Source organism: Dermacentor andersoni, chromosome 11 (assembly GCF_023375885.2).
Source record: "Dermacentor andersoni chromosome 11, qqDerAnde1_hic_scaffold, whole genome shotgun sequence".
In the NCBI taxonomy this organism is placed as follows: domain Eukaryota; kingdom Metazoa; phylum Arthropoda; class Arachnida; order Ixodida; family Ixodidae; genus Dermacentor; species Dermacentor andersoni.
Genome location: NC_092824.1, coordinates 84,423,924 through 84,441,089, shown reverse-complemented (window position 1 = coordinate 84,441,089; position 17,166 = coordinate 84,423,924). Strand labels below are relative to the sequence as shown.

The 17,166-nt window shown below is 45.8% G+C and overlaps 2 protein-coding genes and 1 non-coding gene across 5 annotated transcripts in view; 2 read left to right on the top strand and 1 right to left on the bottom strand.

The window, feature by feature from the left end:
- LOC129381407 (uncharacterized) overlaps window positions 1-17,166 on the bottom strand; it is a 138,575-nt gene that overhangs the window by 50,688 nt on the left and 70,721 nt on the right. The gene's annotated exons all lie outside the window — the stretch shown is intronic.
- LOC126518349 (uncharacterized) overlaps window positions 4,801-17,166 on the top strand; it is a 32,325-nt gene continuing 19,959 nt past the window's right edge. The window contains exons 1-6 of the mRNA XM_072285375.1: window positions 4,801-4,900; window positions 5,383-5,453; window positions 7,244-7,285; window positions 11,586-11,698; window positions 14,482-14,553; window positions 15,727-15,866. Of these exons, the coding sequence (XP_072141476.1) occupies window positions 5,411-5,453; window positions 7,244-7,285; window positions 11,586-11,698; window positions 14,482-14,553; window positions 15,727-15,866 (410 nt within the window). The 5' untranslated portion in view covers window positions 4,801-4,900; window positions 5,383-5,410. The remainder of the gene's footprint in view (window positions 4,901-5,382; window positions 5,454-7,243; window positions 7,286-11,585; window positions 11,699-14,481; window positions 14,554-15,726; window positions 15,867-17,166) is intronic.
- LOC140214301 (U2 spliceosomal RNA) lies at window positions 10,892-11,087 on the top strand. The gene has a single exon (XR_011891287.1). It is a non-coding gene; the product is annotated as a U2 spliceosomal RNA (small nuclear RNA).

The window sequence follows — 17,166 nt, the reverse complement described above, 5'->3', positions numbered from 1 at the left end:
TCTAGAAGCAACTCTTGATCGAAGGTGATTGCCTTGTCTCCAAGGAGCTGTTGAAAAGACGCAGGAGCTGCGAAGGCTTGTGATCCCCGACCTCTCCAGTTTGGAGAAACAGCTGTAGCCGTCGTTGTTCCGACACAGTCGTGCATTTGACGACTTCGCTATTGAGGATGTTGAAAGGGTCTGTCGCCAGGTGTAGAAGGATCAGGTCGCGAAGCTCGGTGGCAATCTCGGGTGGCAGCGAGGATACGAGATGGCTGTATTTTTGTGTCTGCGATGTGACTCACGCAATGGCGAACTGGCTGTTTACTTGGGCAATCCAGAGTTGGGGTCTGACGGCCAGTACTGGGATAACCTCAACAAAAAAGCAGTCACTTCGAGCTGTGGTGCAGGGGTTGTTCGATCGCTGCCATCCGTGATGGTGGTTCCACGCTGATCATTGGAAGCGTTGCGGTTGTCGTCAGCCATGTCCGCTGTTTGTGGTCCCCAATCTTGTGGCGTGCAAAATCAGTGATGACGATGAGCCGCAATAAACAGGAGCCTATTTTACTTAGCAGAAGGCCCTAGCTGGCGGTAGTTCCTCGGCGGATCAATCACCTCGCCCTCGCGCCGGCTGCGCGGGATCTTAGCCACGCACCCACTTCGCTTCCTGGGATTGGACATCCTTCTACGATGGCGTCGAAACAGCCGTTCTTCTAATCTTAATCAACGTCAATGCTGCCACAAGTTTTTCATGGCATTATTGTCCTTTTATACATTTTTGTCTTTATTTTACTCTTTTGACGATCTCCCTTTCTTAATATAATCTCTTTTTATTGTTTTTTCTCATATGTTGTCATACATAACATTGTCTTCTATGTGGGCGTGTGTTTTTATCAAAGTGTGCGGCCAGGGCGTCGCGTCCGTTGGCAATTGTACCGGACATCTAGATATAAAGTCTTTTCTGACGCATGCGCTGTGGCTATGAATGGTGAATGCTTACGTACGGTGTTTTCTTGCGCAATAGATTCAGCTGGAAGTAGCACTCTGTATGTCGTCATTCCATTTCGTTGTCCACATTTTCTTGCGCGTTACATACCTTAAAAAGAGCAGTGCATGTTGAATTATCCAGACGTCTGTCAGCAGAAAGTTTTCTGTTCACGTTTACGCGACTTATATCGCGTCGTGGCTTGCCCGACGTCATAGACACCGAAAACGCGCAGACTTTCAACAACGTATCAAAGGAAAACGCCGCTTTGGCAAGAGTATTGTTCAAAGGAGATCTCCAAGACAATTGTTCTCGAAGAAGAATAGAGTGCAAGTTTACCGCAGAAAGGGGGGCGTGGTGGGGCGGCTTCTGGAAAAACTTGATAAGAGCTGTCAAGACAAGCCTCCGGAAGATCCTAAGCAAAGCAAAGCTCATGCCTTAAGAATTGTGCCCTTGTCGCACGGGCAAACTGAAGCGCAGGTAAGGATCTGGGCAAACGGTATAACGTTCCAGGTTATCCAGGTGCATCAGTACCATCATTTCTTTTGTCTTTCCGACGCAAGTGGCCAGAGTGCGATTTATCTAAAGATAGATATGCAATCTTTAATGATATCTTGGGGGCATTAGCCTGGCTGATCGCCTCACATGCTACTCCAGCTGCTGGGTGATAGTTACGAGATAAACAGCGATAAACACTCGAACTTGCCAAAGCGATGGGACGGTACGATGGCAAATCCAGCGGGGATTAAATTAAATTATGGGGTTTTACGTGTCAAAACCACTTCCTGATTATGAGGCACGCCGCAGTGGAGGACTCCGGAAATTTCGACCACCTGGGGTTCTTTACCGTGCACCTGAACCTAAGCACACGGGTGTTTTCGCATTTCGCCCCCTTCAAAACGCGGCCGCTGTGGCCGGGATTCGATCCCGCGACCTCGCGCTCAGCAGCACAACACCATAGCTAATGAGCAACCACGGCGGGTCCAGCGGGGACTTACCAGTCTTCAGAAGCGGAATGAAACAACTGCATTTCACTTCACATGGGAAAAGACGTCGCACCCGGTAGCGTCGTACCGGTTAAGCGACACGCGTCGTACTTTCGGCCCTGAATCGCCGAGCACTGCATCGGTAACGTCGTCAACTTCTGACGACTACCTCTGCAAGATCTTTCGTAGAAGACATTGCATCCGTACAGGAGTCCTGTGACACAGGAGTGGCGTGACGCTCGCGTGGGGTATACAAGCTTGCAAGGCTTGCAAAGTGCTTGAGTTATCTCCATCTCTCGTCCGTCTTGGTGCAGAGCGAGAGATCTGAAATGGATACGAAGTCCGCGGCACGGTTGTTTTCCATATCTCGGACAAGCGCTGGCGATGATCCGACGACTCGCAGAATCGTTTCCATCTTTGAGATTGTAGGGCGTCCACTCGGCGCTGCATCTTCTTTTGTGTCCGTCTTGCCTCTCTTGAGTTCGCGGATGAATTTCGTGCGCCTGTATATTTTTTTCCGTCCTCCAGCGAACCGCAAGTAGTTACTGAGCATGTGTTGGTGGGCTAGTTGGTTAAGCATGATTACAAAGACGGCGCCGAATACAACAACACACGAAGAAGGGGACACGAGACAGTAGTTGTTGCGCTTCAGCTTCAAGGTCTTCGTATTTCGGGAAAGGCTGAAAGCGTACGTAATCTCTTGAATACCAGCACTTACGCGTCCGATTCTCATATATTCCGCAACGAAGACACTTCGGGACGAAATAAGGCCGTACCGCGTGCCTGAAGTGGCCTACCTTAACAAACGTTTATGCAACCAATAGGCACAAATGTTTCAAAGGGAGCTTTAGAATGTATTCGCTATGCTAATTTTCAAGCTACAGGCAACAGCACTCAGTTAATTTTTGTTGAGTTTCTTAGTGTTCTTTTTTTTTTCTATCCTCCCTTTCTTTTTTCTGTTTTTATTTATTCCATTTTAGTACCTTTTTTTTCATGAGCACCATTTTCTGCCGCTTCTTTTATTCTCTCTCTCAGAGACACGATAGCTCATTGACCTTCAGCAGAGCAAGTAATCCCCCCCCTCTCCCCGTCGCCATCGTTCAGGCCTCTTCTACAAGAAAACACATGGCAGCTGACACACGGCGCTAACTCACATTCCTCAACCGACGTTGAATACCACACCTTTTTTTTTTTTTTGAATACCACACCTTTCTTTTCAATCCTACACCCTCACTGCTAACACAACCTCGGTCGTTGCCTCGCCCACCCGCCTTACCCCCTCTTCCTTTTAGAAGAACCCTACCTATGTATACCAAGCCGAGGAAAGCATATGTCGCCTTGAAAAAGACAAGTCCACTTGTCGAAACGTTGGCTCCCGCTTTTACGTTGTTCTCGTTTTGCTCATCGTCTTGAATTTCCATCCCCCGCATTCCCCGTGTTTTGCCTACGCTTACGTGCAATAATAAGCAGTCACCTTTGAAGACGAGCCTTGCACAACCAAATTTGCCAAGACCCCAAACTTTCAGTGTGGCAACACAGTCTATCGCTGGCTTTATTAAAATCGGTAGCCATTTGTCACTTATCAATGTGTCACTGTTGTAAGAAATATCAAGGGTGGTTTCATTGTCTTGTGGAATATAATGGCGGAGACTAATGCCATCCACCATTTTTATCATCGTCAAAGCATCGAGTGCGCTTCGGTTGGACACCGCTGGCCAGGGCATTCTTTTTTAGCATCCATTCTCGTATCTTTAATATCGTCTGCAACATGCGCATCCAGGAAAGCGGGAATGTCTTGTCCACTAAGGCAATTGATATTGTCCGCAAGTGTGTCAGAAACGAAGAGAATTGACGGTGCCAATGGCCTTTGTTGTGGGATGACGTTTGACTTACTTGACGTAGATCGTCTGCAGACGGTCTTTCTTTTTCTTCAACCTCCGACAAAAGATTTTCTAAAAAGTTTCTTCGCCCTAGGCATAATCGCTCGAGTAGAAATAGAACACAATGAACTCGCTGTGGACTTTTTGACTACAGTTTCTCTTCCTCGGGCTGGTTCCTGCCGAACCAATAGGCCGACTCGGCGTTTGGCCGACGCCACTTCCGTTGCCGCAGCAATGGAAGCCGATAATAATAATAATAACAAACTGGCCGAGTTGTTACAGGTTCGTCTCTAAAGAAGCGTTTAAAATAGGGGGAAATGCGAAGAGAGACGGGACGCAAACGTGCCTTATACCTCATTTTAAGGTCCTTTTTAAATATATATCTAGAGTGGCGTCTCACAGTAAATCACGAAAAAAGAAAAAAACAAGAACTACTTCGTTCTCGACATCACCCAGATGGCGCACCCACTTTGACAGCCTGCTGTTATTGCAGCATATGCCTGTAGTTTGGAGCCGAAGGAATTTCTGAAGTTTGCCAGTCGTAGTTAATGTACTTATTCGCCTTATGATGATAGTTTCCTGACAGCTGAACGCTGAGGCCTTAACCAGAAACATCAACTGCAGTCACAGACATTTAAGGTTTGTCCTTTTTTGTTCGGTAAACTTGGCTGACCATGCAAATGTCCAACCAGGTGCACCAGATGTAATAATGTCGTGCTTAATGTCTCTCACTGAAGAGATCCACTGTCGAATGTTTTCGCACGTGGACAGGTACTTCTACCTTTAGACATCCTTTATCTAGCAAAAGTCAGCGAACGTCCTATGATCGATGTCCACGATGAACCACGTTAGGGCCACTATCAGCAAATGAAATAGCAAAACCAATTTCCAAACGGTGAGTCTTGAATTTGCCAAGTCTGTTTAAAATGCCAGTCACAGTTGCACGGCTTTAAGAAGCACTATAAATGAAAGTGACGTGCGTGGCTTTTCGCACATCAGCAGACATCTCGAGAGTACTGTTCATTCGAAAGGTAGGCGGTAAACCGCCATAATTGAGCTTTCATAAAGACGTAAGTATTTCGCTTTCGCAGTGTAATCAGAATTATCTTATTTTGACATGGTGTTATCTTCTCGCGCATAATTCGCGCTAGTTATCTTGCGAAGAAAGCTCATTCATTTTCTCGTTGAAGGACATTACGTTCGGCAATATGCATATAAATACAGAATATTTTTGTCCCCATAATGCGCAAGAAGACTAGGCGTGTGCTTTTGCAAAAATAATTCCAAAAGTTTATTTTCCAAAAGCTTTTCCAAAAGGTTATTTGCAGGATGCCAAGTTCCATCATACTTCCAGACAAATTAAAATTTACCTGACTATGAGCAATCGCTCGTCAAGCTTTCGTAATTCTATCGTACGCTCCCTCCCCTCTCCTTACCTATTTTTGCAAAAGAACTCTGAATCATCATTTAACTATATTATTCTAATAACCTTCAGGCATGGATCCCGCTTTTAAAGTTATATTTTCTACCAACTTTGTCTTCCGTGCTACAGGGGAAGCACTTATGCCACTGTACCCACGATGAAGTCAACGTATATCGGCTTTTTATTCCTCACTTGTGTGTGTAAGTTATCAAAGTTTTTTTCTTTCTTTTCTTTTTACATTGACCTCTTCGACCCGAAAAAAGCTCAGATATATAAATCTTTTTCGCGATGGTTCTTATTACCGACTGCTATGCTGCGAATGTGAGAGAGAGAATGAAACCTTTATTTGAAGCAGTGACTTGTCAGTCGTGATGGGAGGGTCCCTTATTCCAGGAACCCTCTGGCTTGGATCGCCCTCCGGGCCCCGGCGACGAGCTCGCGCAAAAAAAAAAAACACAATTTTTTATAGAAATATGCCGGTTAGGTGCAGAGTGTGGCTTCTCCATGCAAGCGGAGAAATTAACAATCTCCTCGTGTTCTTTGTCGCAAAAAGCGTTTCCGTTGTACTGAGAAGAGAGATGAAAGTGTAACATCACGCGGTAGGTTGGCACGTTGATGCTGTATCCTGGATTATTCAAGTCAACTGGCTGTTTCTGAAACATACTTCATGGATGTTTTCTTTCTCGTCTGCGACGACGCAATGGCCTAGTTCGAGTTGATACCTATTCCCACAAAATCTGACCGCGATAATACGCTTAAATCACTTTCGTACGTCTTCCATGCATCCGACTTGAGTTCCACACCCGATTGGGAGCTAAGAGACCGAGGAGGTCAAGTCGAGACACTACAAACACCTCTGGCATATGCGGCAAAGCATTGGACCACACAAACGTCCAGATGCTCCAACGACTACTCGACCCCAGATGTTCCCAGGGCGTCGGTTCACGCGCCATGTAGTGAAATTTCTTAACCACTTGCTTCACGACGCAGCGCAACGCAAGCCTCCTGTTCTGTTTGTGATTTTGCATGCTTGTATTGGCATAGATCCAATTTCACTTTCAGCAGTACCATTCTTTTTCACAGTTGTGATTTAACTGTGCAGTACTCCAGTGTGTCACACTTGTTAGTCAATCGCTCGCCAACGCTACAGTTTGTATAATCGAAGGCGGTCACAGCTTGAACGGCCGACTTTCAGTAACTTAAAGCTTAATGCGGGCTTAAATCGCACAATCTACGGCTTATATCGCACAGCCAGAGCCTCAGTCGCTGCCCTGTCGCTTTTTGAGCAGCAGCGCACCAAGCTACATACGCTGATCGTTCGTTCGTTCGCACGCGACACTCTTGAGGCCACTGCAATCGCAGTGGAGCAGGTCACGCGCGTTTGTTTGTTTTTTCGCATTTCAAGGGCTTTTTTTAGGACGTAAAAAAAGTTGAGCACTTAACAAGTAGGAGTTTCGACGATGCTGAAACAGATGCTCGATAGAATGCATTACAACGTTCTTATTAGATGCCATAGCCTCCAGTTTACACTTGCGAGGTTGGTCAATTAGTTAACCTTGACTAAATATGCAATTAAGCGGAATACAAAAGAAAACTGCTTAACTTGTTTCACTCAATAGCCAAAAACATGAGCTTGGTCGTGTCATCGCAGCGTGTTTCGGCATAAATTAAAACCTTGGCTTAAGTTAGCTGAGATGCCCTGTATACATGATGGTGATGTGATTCACTCATAGATGCTTGGTTTCGGGGTAGGGCCCTTTTCTGTTGTTGCTGTTACTCTTGTTTTGTTTAAGACACTGCCACAAATCACATTTCGAAGCAATTAGCCATAACGGTTGTCCTAATTTGTTTCTTCTCATTCATATTTTTATTCCACTGTACGCACCGAGTGGCTTTTATCCGAACAGTACCGTCTCTTACGTTGGTGAGCTAATATATACTGCATTTCCTAAAACTACGTAACAAATTAAAAATTTTGCTTCATTTCTAGATGCTACTCCCAGAAATTGGTGGGAACGCCCAGAGCATGAAGGTAATCGTATACTTAAAGCTAATCTTTCATCACACCGAAAGCTATTTTAGCAAACAAACAAGATGAAAAACGCAACAGTCAGTTACTTGTGTTTGCCTACAAAAATTCAGTAAAAACCGTTTGGCACTTTTTCACAGACACGCTGGGCATAGGCATGAGTGTCTTAGAGCAAAATCTCGTAGCAGGTAAATTGACATTCTGTACCAGATGCTTTTGTAGTGGGTGGGCCAATAAAGGAAAAAAAAGCGGTGTTAACCATAAATGCTAACTTAATTAATGAATACACACCTTTCCAAGTTGCACTGAAAGGGCAATTATAAACAGCGTTAGAAAAAGAAAAGACAGCAGACATGTGCGACCTCCAAGAACCACAACAAAACTGCCAGCCTAGATTTCGCGAAGTTGCAACAAAAAGTTTTGTTACCTGTAAGTACACCGCATACTTTAAAACATTAACCGCATGTGAATTGCCCGTTGAAAACCTTGCCTGCACAAACACTTTTGATCCCTTATACATAAATCTTTACAAAGGCCGTAATTCATCCAAACACATTTGACTATGCGATAACATTGGCTATATCGTCGCACTACTATTGCTGAATTTGACCTTAGATAACTATGCCTGCCCGCAGACGGGTTAAAGTCTGTGCTGTTTCGTAAATCGCAGTTATAACGCTCCGAAATGCTTGCATACGTAATTTATTGCAAACGCTGGAACTAATCCACACACGTTGAATTTTGCTTACGCATTACCCATAACGTGTCCCTTATTTTCGCCAAATATAAGAAAGGTGTCTTATTTATTTCTCCGATGACACTGGGTAAACATACTACAAACCTCCTATGACGCAGGAAAATAGGACACGGAAAAAAGAACATGAAAGTTCCGCGGCACATTACAATTACTATGCCTCCACTTACACCAAACTGGAACTCGGTGTCATGTATAGCTGCTTTACTACCATAAGAAACATTGCGCGTAGCGGTGATATAAGATATTGGAACGCTTGAATAAGTAATTTTCTTCAAGTTACCATTCACAGATTAAGCATTTATCTCTCGACCTCACAACAAGCCTCTTTTTACTTGGACGAAATATGAACAACGTGCTTAGCCTAGTTCACTGACGAGTCGGAAAAACCAACTACACGCCTCGTAAAACGCATTAAAATTCGCAAACAAAAAAGAGTATTGAGTAATAATTTTCCGAACAGATGAATAAACCAAACACGTCGCCCATAATATGGGCTTCCGTTTCCCTTAATATGAATTCATTCCTTAGTTTGGTCCTCCCAAGGAAGCGTGGAAACGTTGTAGTGTTTCATAGAATGCCTGTTAGGGCGCTGGATTCTCGTTCCTCATATATAGCAGTCCGTCTTTAATAAATGGTAGTCGACCGGTGTAGACGGGCTATGAGCATTAGGAGGCCAGGATACGAAGCAGAAACGAAGACGTGGATGTTCCAAAAAATCGTAACGATTTAGTTACAACACGGTTGAACATTGAGATGAGATGAGAGAGAGTTGTGTACATGACGGGGCCGCTTTTCATGTCAAATAATTCTCGACCCTGCGCCTTCCAATATGTGTTGAACTTCAGCGCAATACACTTGCACAACTCAAAGGGAAATATCTGTCTTTTTCTAAATCTGTTTCGAAAGATCGGTGAAGTTTCAACGAGTTCCAATTAGTAACGTCTAGAGGGTACTTCCTTCTCATAACACACGCTTTTACGACACTTGTGTAACTTCTTTTGCTTTATAGAAGTTTTCGTCAGGACCAAAACATTGCCATGACACCTCACGAAGTGCCGACTAAGTGTCATAAATGCGTATGCTATTACAAGGAAGTACCCTCTTCATGTTTCTGACAACCTCGTTGAAACTAGACTCACGAAATAAAATTTTTGAAGGTGCTGTTCATTGAATTACGCTAGTGTGCTGCGGCGAAACTCGACAGACTGTCGAAGGGGCAATGTCCAAAATTCGTGGGTATGTAAGCGCTATAGTCGCACTAACCACATCGCTGCAAAAATAAAGAAAACATGAAGGGAAAAAAACATCTTTGACGTGCATGGCGCCCACCACAACACAGTAATCGAGAGGCCCTAATATTCCCACAATGAGAAGCGCTGTGGCAGCAGAAATCAGATAAAACAGCTCCCAACTTCACCGAATGCTGAACCCGTCGCTTGGATGCTTTAGCAGTGTAGCCTCAGAGGTCGCACTGGCACACCTTAGCACACATTTAAAAAAAAAAACATTATATTAGGAGCCATCCAAGAAATGCCAAGCATTTCTCTCCTGCACCTGGTACATAGCTCAAGCGAACACGCGTCGTCCTGAGCCAGCGCTCGCTCAAGGATCGCTACAAGCGCGGCCTGTGACACACTCACGAAGTACGATCGGAACCAGAGGCCATCGCAAACACTACACGCCAGGCCAAATTAGTCAGTAACAAAGTGCTTTTGAGAGTACGCGCCTGCGTCCCCCAACTGCCGGTCTATCCAATCGGTGTGGCTTGGTCTCGGCGGCCTGATTAGCTGCCGCTCGCTTGGCGTGCCCCTGTTCTTCAGCCTCACGTCGCTTCCTTTATTTTTTTGCTCGCGCTCCACGGCCATGCGTATCTCGTGGACCTGTCGCTCCGCCTCCTGCATCGCCCCGTCAGCATGCATCGCATACTTCTTTACTTTCCGCGGAGCCTTTGCACTCTTACGCTCGCCTTCCGCTTTATGCTTTCGAGTGCCCATTGTCGTAAATGCAGGTACAGGCATATATGCGCAATGGAGCGCAGCTAGCGCAACCGAGTGACGTCTATTTATGACGTGCGCACCCATTTCCCGGTGAGTGGAGCAAGAAGGCGCCAAGCCAATAGCAGCGTGCGAACGGGCACATGAGGATGCACGCGCATCGGCGACACACTATGTGTCCTTGGACGACCTCGCGTTCGACCTTGGGTCTGAGAAGGGGTCAAAGAAATGATTCGCATTTAAAGCTTTCCCTGAGGCTGAACTTTTAAAGAAGTACATGCTCACTTTTATTAAATATAATGTGACAGTCAACACGCCGTTTCTAGATCACAGTGACGTTTTTCAGTGACTTTAGTGCTGCCTAGTTCAACTGCTTCGGGAACTTGTCTGAACAAAATTCCTTCAAGCAAGTACCCGCTTTCTTCCGTTCACTTTCAGCAGGTTTCCAACGATATAGGGCAACATCGTCTTATACGTGGTGCGTAGGGTAAACGAGGTAAACTCGCTCGCAAACAGATTTTTCGTAAAGCTTGCCACAACATTTGTAAAGAAGTAAAGCGAGCCCAACTTAGTAATGTTTGTGAAAAATCATGAGTCATTCCACTCTGTAAGGTGTGCGACGAGCGAAGCTGCTTAGCACACGACACAGAGGCGACACAGCCTCTTGAACAAACCTACGAACTAATTTAACGTGATTTTTATGTCAATTCGCCTGACGACGGGACCGCCGCCCCTAGGAGCCGCAGGAAACTAGACACGCGTGACGTTTCTACGGGAGCGCCACCAAGGGAGAGCGGAAGAAAAGGAAAGTAGATAATGCGCAAGCGCTTGGAACGCCGACAAAGAGAGCGCGGTGCGACCGTTGGCGTGGCCGACGCGGGTCAAGTTGCAGTGTCTGTTCTCATCAGCTTAATATCTGATACGGGTTCTATTTGGACACACTATATTAAACTTATTTTTGCAAGTTGGCGGAGTGCTTGAAGCCTTGCTTTGTTGTCACCTCCACTGCGGGTCGGCGAGGTATTGCACCGTCCCCGGGATCTGCGGTATCCAATCTCCGGGATCGGCCCACGACTTTTTCACACGCAGAACAAGAGTACACAGAACCCTAGTCATAAAGAGCTTGGCTGTAAAATTTGGTAGAGTTGACACGTATCTGCGTCGCCTACGAGCCCAATTAGCCACATCACTTGTCCTTCTCTTAGTCCTCGTTTAACCTTCCTGCTGCGCTGCAAACTGACGATAATGGATCACATAATCAGGCACCCTTCTTAACATTCCTGACATATTAATTCCGATGTTCAGGAAGGTCATCAGAGCTCCCCTCAGCCGGACATCCACGCCTTTCTTGAGAAAAAAAAAAGATATCACACCATTATTTACATCCCCCCTTACATCTTCATTTTTTCAATCGACACCTGCTTTCTGATTCAACATGTCCACTTTTTGCTACACATAAAATCTTGAGATGTGTGAAAGCGTAAGTGCATGTTGAAATGCTTGACCAGAATTTTACCTACTTCAAAGCAATGTGAACTTCTCGCTGTTTCAGACGAAGTTTTACATTTAGGACTACACTTTGTTTATGACAAGGCATTTTCGGAGCGAGCCCTCTTCAAAGTGAACGACAGCTTCGACGCCTATTTCACTGTACTCACAAGAGCGGTAAGCAACAGAGGTGTCTTCGTTAAGCCACCCGCCATATTTTCGAATTGTTACGCGGGCCTAGTTCGTCTGCCGTTCCATAAATTAAATATGCTTGAAATGTTGCCAATTATTTCGTTTAGGTCTACTGTACAGGCCACGAGCGATAACTTAATAAAGGTGCTCGTTTTGTGACTTTTTTACTTGCGGCCGAACAGCCTCATAATGGAGGAAATTCCTAGCTTCAATGAAATGGTCCTGACAATAGTACTGCTTTTACTTATTATTCCTTTATACGTATGCCCGCTGTCGAGGCCATTACTATATTTATTTGGCGGGCCGTATTAATGTCAGTGGCAGTCTTAGGACACGCCACGCACTTTCTCTCACGTGCACGCCTCACGTGCACGCCTCGCCGGAGCAGAGCGGGCGAACAACTGCTGGCGCGCCAGGTTTTGCGTGAGGGGAGAGGGCATCGCCGCGACGCCACGTCACCCTTGCTCTCGCTCTCGTAAGCCTGTGTAATCCGCGCGTTTCTTGTCCGCACAAGCTCTCGCCTGCGTTCTCACTGTGGCTCAAAACGTGCCTAGCGTCTCAACGCGCTCGCTTGCCCGCAAGAACATTGTAACTCGAAGGACCGCTCATAGACGTTCAGTGGAACATTAATGAGTTTGCATTCACAACTAATAAAAAGCGCTTGCGTATCCTAGGATCTCTTGTTGACGCGGTCCCAAACGAGCTAGACATTCGGACAGCCTCAAACCGGGCGAAGCGGCATCGAAAGCTTTGGTCTGAAAAGGTTCACGCTTTGAAGTTCACTTTCCAGTCAAAAAACTTCTTGAGTTCAGATATTCACAAGTAAATATCGATAATCTCCAGTGTGGGAGCGTATATACATTGGCTTTGTATGAATTATTTCATTAGATCTCGTACTTCTTCGTGACTTGGTCATGTTATCTGAACGATGCGCGTGTATTTATTCTACTACGTTACTGAAGCAGCACTGTATCAGAGAGACTTGGCGGAGCACGTGTACCCTCAGCTAGAAGTTATGAAGTTTTATTCTGATACATTCCCCCACACTGCGAATCTCCGCCGGAATTTTCCCTAGCCTATCCGCATCATCTAGTGCATTCTACCTTGCCCAAACTTTGAATCAACCTAACAAACGCTGGCCGCAAGCATGTAACTTTACGAAAGGGCTATGGTGAGTTCATTCGTTCTGTTCCGACACTGGTATGTAATGTGTTGCCGTATCGCTGGCAAAGTTTATGCGCGTCTCGATTAGTGATCTGCGTGATTGTGATTGTTGACGCCGTGTCGACCATTTCTGCTTGTGGTATTCCAGTGAAGATCAAGGGGCCCCGTGTGTTGACGATTCGGACAATGCTTGGCCAAATTACCACAACTTCTGTATCAAACTTTCACCTCTTTCTATCTCTCACTCTTCGGTGTATCACTCTTCAGAGGTGACAGCCGTCCCATCTGCCATTGCCGGACAGAGCATTCGTTGCAAATGGTAGCAGGAACAGATAGTGCAGTCGTAAACACCGTCTCGGAAAAAGAGATAAGCTGAAGACTTGCCTAACGAAAAACTTCCCTGATATAAGTTTGATAATTACTAAAACTAAAAGCAAAAATACAATAATTAGCGATGAGAATTTTATGCGATGTTCACGACATTTCAAGTTCGCCCAATTTATCTGCGGCATCGTGCACCACACATTGCACAACATTTTCCAACAAACAACGTGCGCGAGTATTAACAACGTTTTTGTTACATGAGCGCTGTATAAGAGATGCACTTCCTAAGTGTGTACTCTTTACCGTAATTCGCTTTGAAACCCCTTGAAATCATCCGCGAACCAACCGCAGTGGTTAATCCGACAGGTCTTCCTACTAGAGGCTGACGCATTCGGACAACTCGTGTATGAGAACTTACACATCTGTTAACTGGTAACAGTATACCTAAGGCCCCTCCAAGCTCAGCTTTAACATTCCCGTAAAAGCTTGCACGCATGAGAAAATAGTGACGTTTCGTTCCTCGTGTTCTATAAAGATGTAATTCCCAACGGACGAAAACAAAGGCCAACGTCACTGCTCGTCTTTCGCGTCCTTCATTCACTGTGCTCTGTGTCGACCCGGCGTGGTTTCTTAGTGGCTATGGTCTTGGGCTGCTAAGCACGAGGTCGCAGGATCGAATCCCGGCCACGGCGGCCGCATTTTGACAGAGGCGAAAACACCTGTGTACTTAAATTTAGGTGCACGTTAAAGAACCCCAAGTGGTCCGGAGTTCTCACTACAGAGTGCCTCGTAATCAGACCGTGGTTTTGGCATGTAAAACCCCATAATTTAATTTTGTGCTTTGTCGTTCGCACTATTTTGTACCATGCTCAACATATACCAACTCGCCCAGTTTTCACTTCCACTGAGAGGGATGTATGATAAATACAACAAATTTAGCTACAAGAACTGGCGAACATAATGGCAACGGCTGTTCTTAGAATAAGTCGCGGCGCCCTAATGCGTGAGCTATGTCTTCTTTACAAATAAAGAAAATAAAAATGGTCACATAAGTGGCACCTCAATGAAGCCGTTAGATTGTATTATAATGCCACATTCAGCGACATTCTAGCCACCTTAAACGTAACAATTGCTTTTGCTTGTTTTTCGCTTGTTTTTATGGCTGAGTGCTACGAATTGTTGCAGTGAATAGCCCTGCTTCGTATAATAGTTATGGTTACAGTCAAAAGCACAATTAAATCATTCAACTACTTAACGCAATCACCGCGTTAAATTTGCAGGCCCAGGAGTACTTCAAGCTACACGATGACCCCAAAATCCGCCTCACTCTTGTCGGATCATCGAAACTTCAGGTGAGAACATATAGCAAATACAGTTAAACCTCGATTTAATCAACTTCCATATAACGAAATGTTCTATATAACGAAGTATTGAATTCTTTATAACCTCTTGTCCACAGAACACCACGTAATTAGAATCGCAATACAACGAAGTGTCCTTGCACGCGATTTCAATATAACGAAATTTCGCTTCCGCAGCAAAGGCATGCCGAGACAGCAAATGGAAACTTCCGCGGACGCAGATGGTTAAATAATTGAATTACGAGCGGCTGCTTGCAAACGCACCTATCAAACCGCGCGCGGCGCGACAGGAGCGACCGCCGAAGTCGAGCCGTATCATGTCCCGTATAAAGTCCAAGTGCGATAAGGTCCTATCGCGGCCCGCGCACCTTGCGCTTTAGGTGGAAGCGAAAGTGTCCGAAGGTGAGAAAGAAAGATGGTGGCTTCACGCACGAATGTTTGCCTCCCCGCGCGAGCAAAGGGAAAGAAGGAGAGGGGAGGCAGCTTGCCGTAACTGGGCCAAGCTCGCGCGAGGGGCAGTGCGGGAGGGGCTTTGAGGTGGCGCGCGTCGCGATTTCTGGCACTGGTCTTGGCCGTGGCGGCGCATGGCTGTTCGCGCGACTAAGCGCATACGCAACCACGCACCTTGCTTTAGAAGTAATCTGCCGCATGTGCAAATAGTGGGCCTGCCGAGACTGTGTCGCATCACGTAAGATGTCTTCTCGCACGTTTAGCATTGAAAGTTGCGTAATCTCGAGTTTTCGGTGACCCGTTGGAGCGAGAGGCAGACGAAGCATTCGCTCCCCGCTGCCGGCGCTTTTCATGATAGCGTCGTCCCAGTGCTAGCTTCGCTTAATTAGTACCACACTATTTGGAGATATCGTCGACGTGGCATGAAACTGTATCATTCGTCGCCTACTCCCAAATTCATCAAAATGGATCGTTTTCTCATTCAAATTTGGTTTTTTTTCGATTGACCGATCATTTGGAAAACTCTGTGGCCCCTTTTGGTGTAAGAGAAAACGATCGCTAACTGTACTTATCTGAATAAAAGGTCTAATTCAATGCAACAAATTTCGATATAAAGAAGCAAATTGGGGATTTTACCTACTTCGTTATATCGAGGTTTAACTGTATATATTCCGCTGCTAATCACCCATTTGCTTTCTTTTTTTTTATACCAAGAGGGAAGACATAATTACGAGCACTACTATAAACGGAACAGATAAACTACAAGCGAATGACACACTGGACAAGCTGGGCGCAATAATGACGTGGAATGAAACACTGGAACCCGACGTCGACATAGTGTTTCTTGCGACAGGGTAAGTACACAGTGAGGTGATCACCATTCCAAGGACAATGTTTCTGCTGTACCTTGCAATACAACTTCTACCAGCCTCGCCCATCATTCGGGAAAACGATAGTGAAAGCGCGTACTTGAAGAATGCTAAGCACGAACAGTTACCCTAACGAAGGAGACTCAGAGCGCATAGGGTAGATGAGCCTGGCTCTTCCACTCAGCCTTCATCACTGAACTGGAGTTCAGTGAAACTACCGCACAAGGAGCTAAAATGATACGCGTAACATCAAGATACCGGAAGAAGGCACTGTTAACCACAGATAAATATTAAGCGTCGCTGATACTGTAGTTGCACTTGGCGCTGAGTTGTGTGCTAGTTGTTAAGCAGTACTACGGCAACTTGCTTTAGTGAACCGCGTGGTTTTGACTTAAAAGCCGCCCAGCCATAATTACACTGCTGCAGTCAGCTTTTTTTTATTCCGAAGGATGGGCCAATGTTAAGTGACCGGACAGATCTCCACCCGTAGGCGATCATGGTGGTTCTGGCAGTGATGAGTTGTTCCAGCAGAGAACATTGACACTGGCAAAGCTCAGAACAGCCGGTGAGAAAGGTTCCGCTGTTTTAAAATGGCCCTGCAGCCCTTTTGATCGATGTCGTGCAGGACTGCGGTGACAGCAGCGCTCCGCCCACCGAATGGTGCGCAGATTAATTTTGCTTTTTAGACTTTCACGTAGACGCCACTACTTCCTATTTTGACACCCATGACATTCTAAACTCAGAGGCTGCCACATAACAGGGTTTACTGAAGCTTCGTCTTGCAGTAACCGGTGCAGTGCACTTCTTTTTTTTCTCGCACAATTTCCACAGCTGCGAAAAAGGACAAACGCCGCGTTCGCACTACGCGTCACCTTCGAGTGAGCCTACGTATGCCTGTTTTTTACACAAAATAGCGAAAGACGCACTGGAACGCGCTGACGTGCATTTTGACGGAAGTCAACGAAGCTTCACCGATGCCACGATCTTGCGCTGTGGAGGAGGCGGCCCAGCTCGAACAGAAGACGGCCATTGAACTCTGAACGGATTGGCGTTCCGTAATCTCTTTTTTTTTTTTTTTAATGCGTCAAATACCACGAACACTGCTGACGCTGCATAAACTTTTGTGGCCGTCGATAAAGTTAACATTTCGCGTTTCGTTTCACACATTTAGCCAATAGTCGTATGAAGGTACCACGGCGCCATATTATGTGCAGTTTAGATGGCGGGGGTTTGACGGAGCCGTAGGAAAGCATGACCGATCTTCACAGAGGCATTGTGCGTTCCT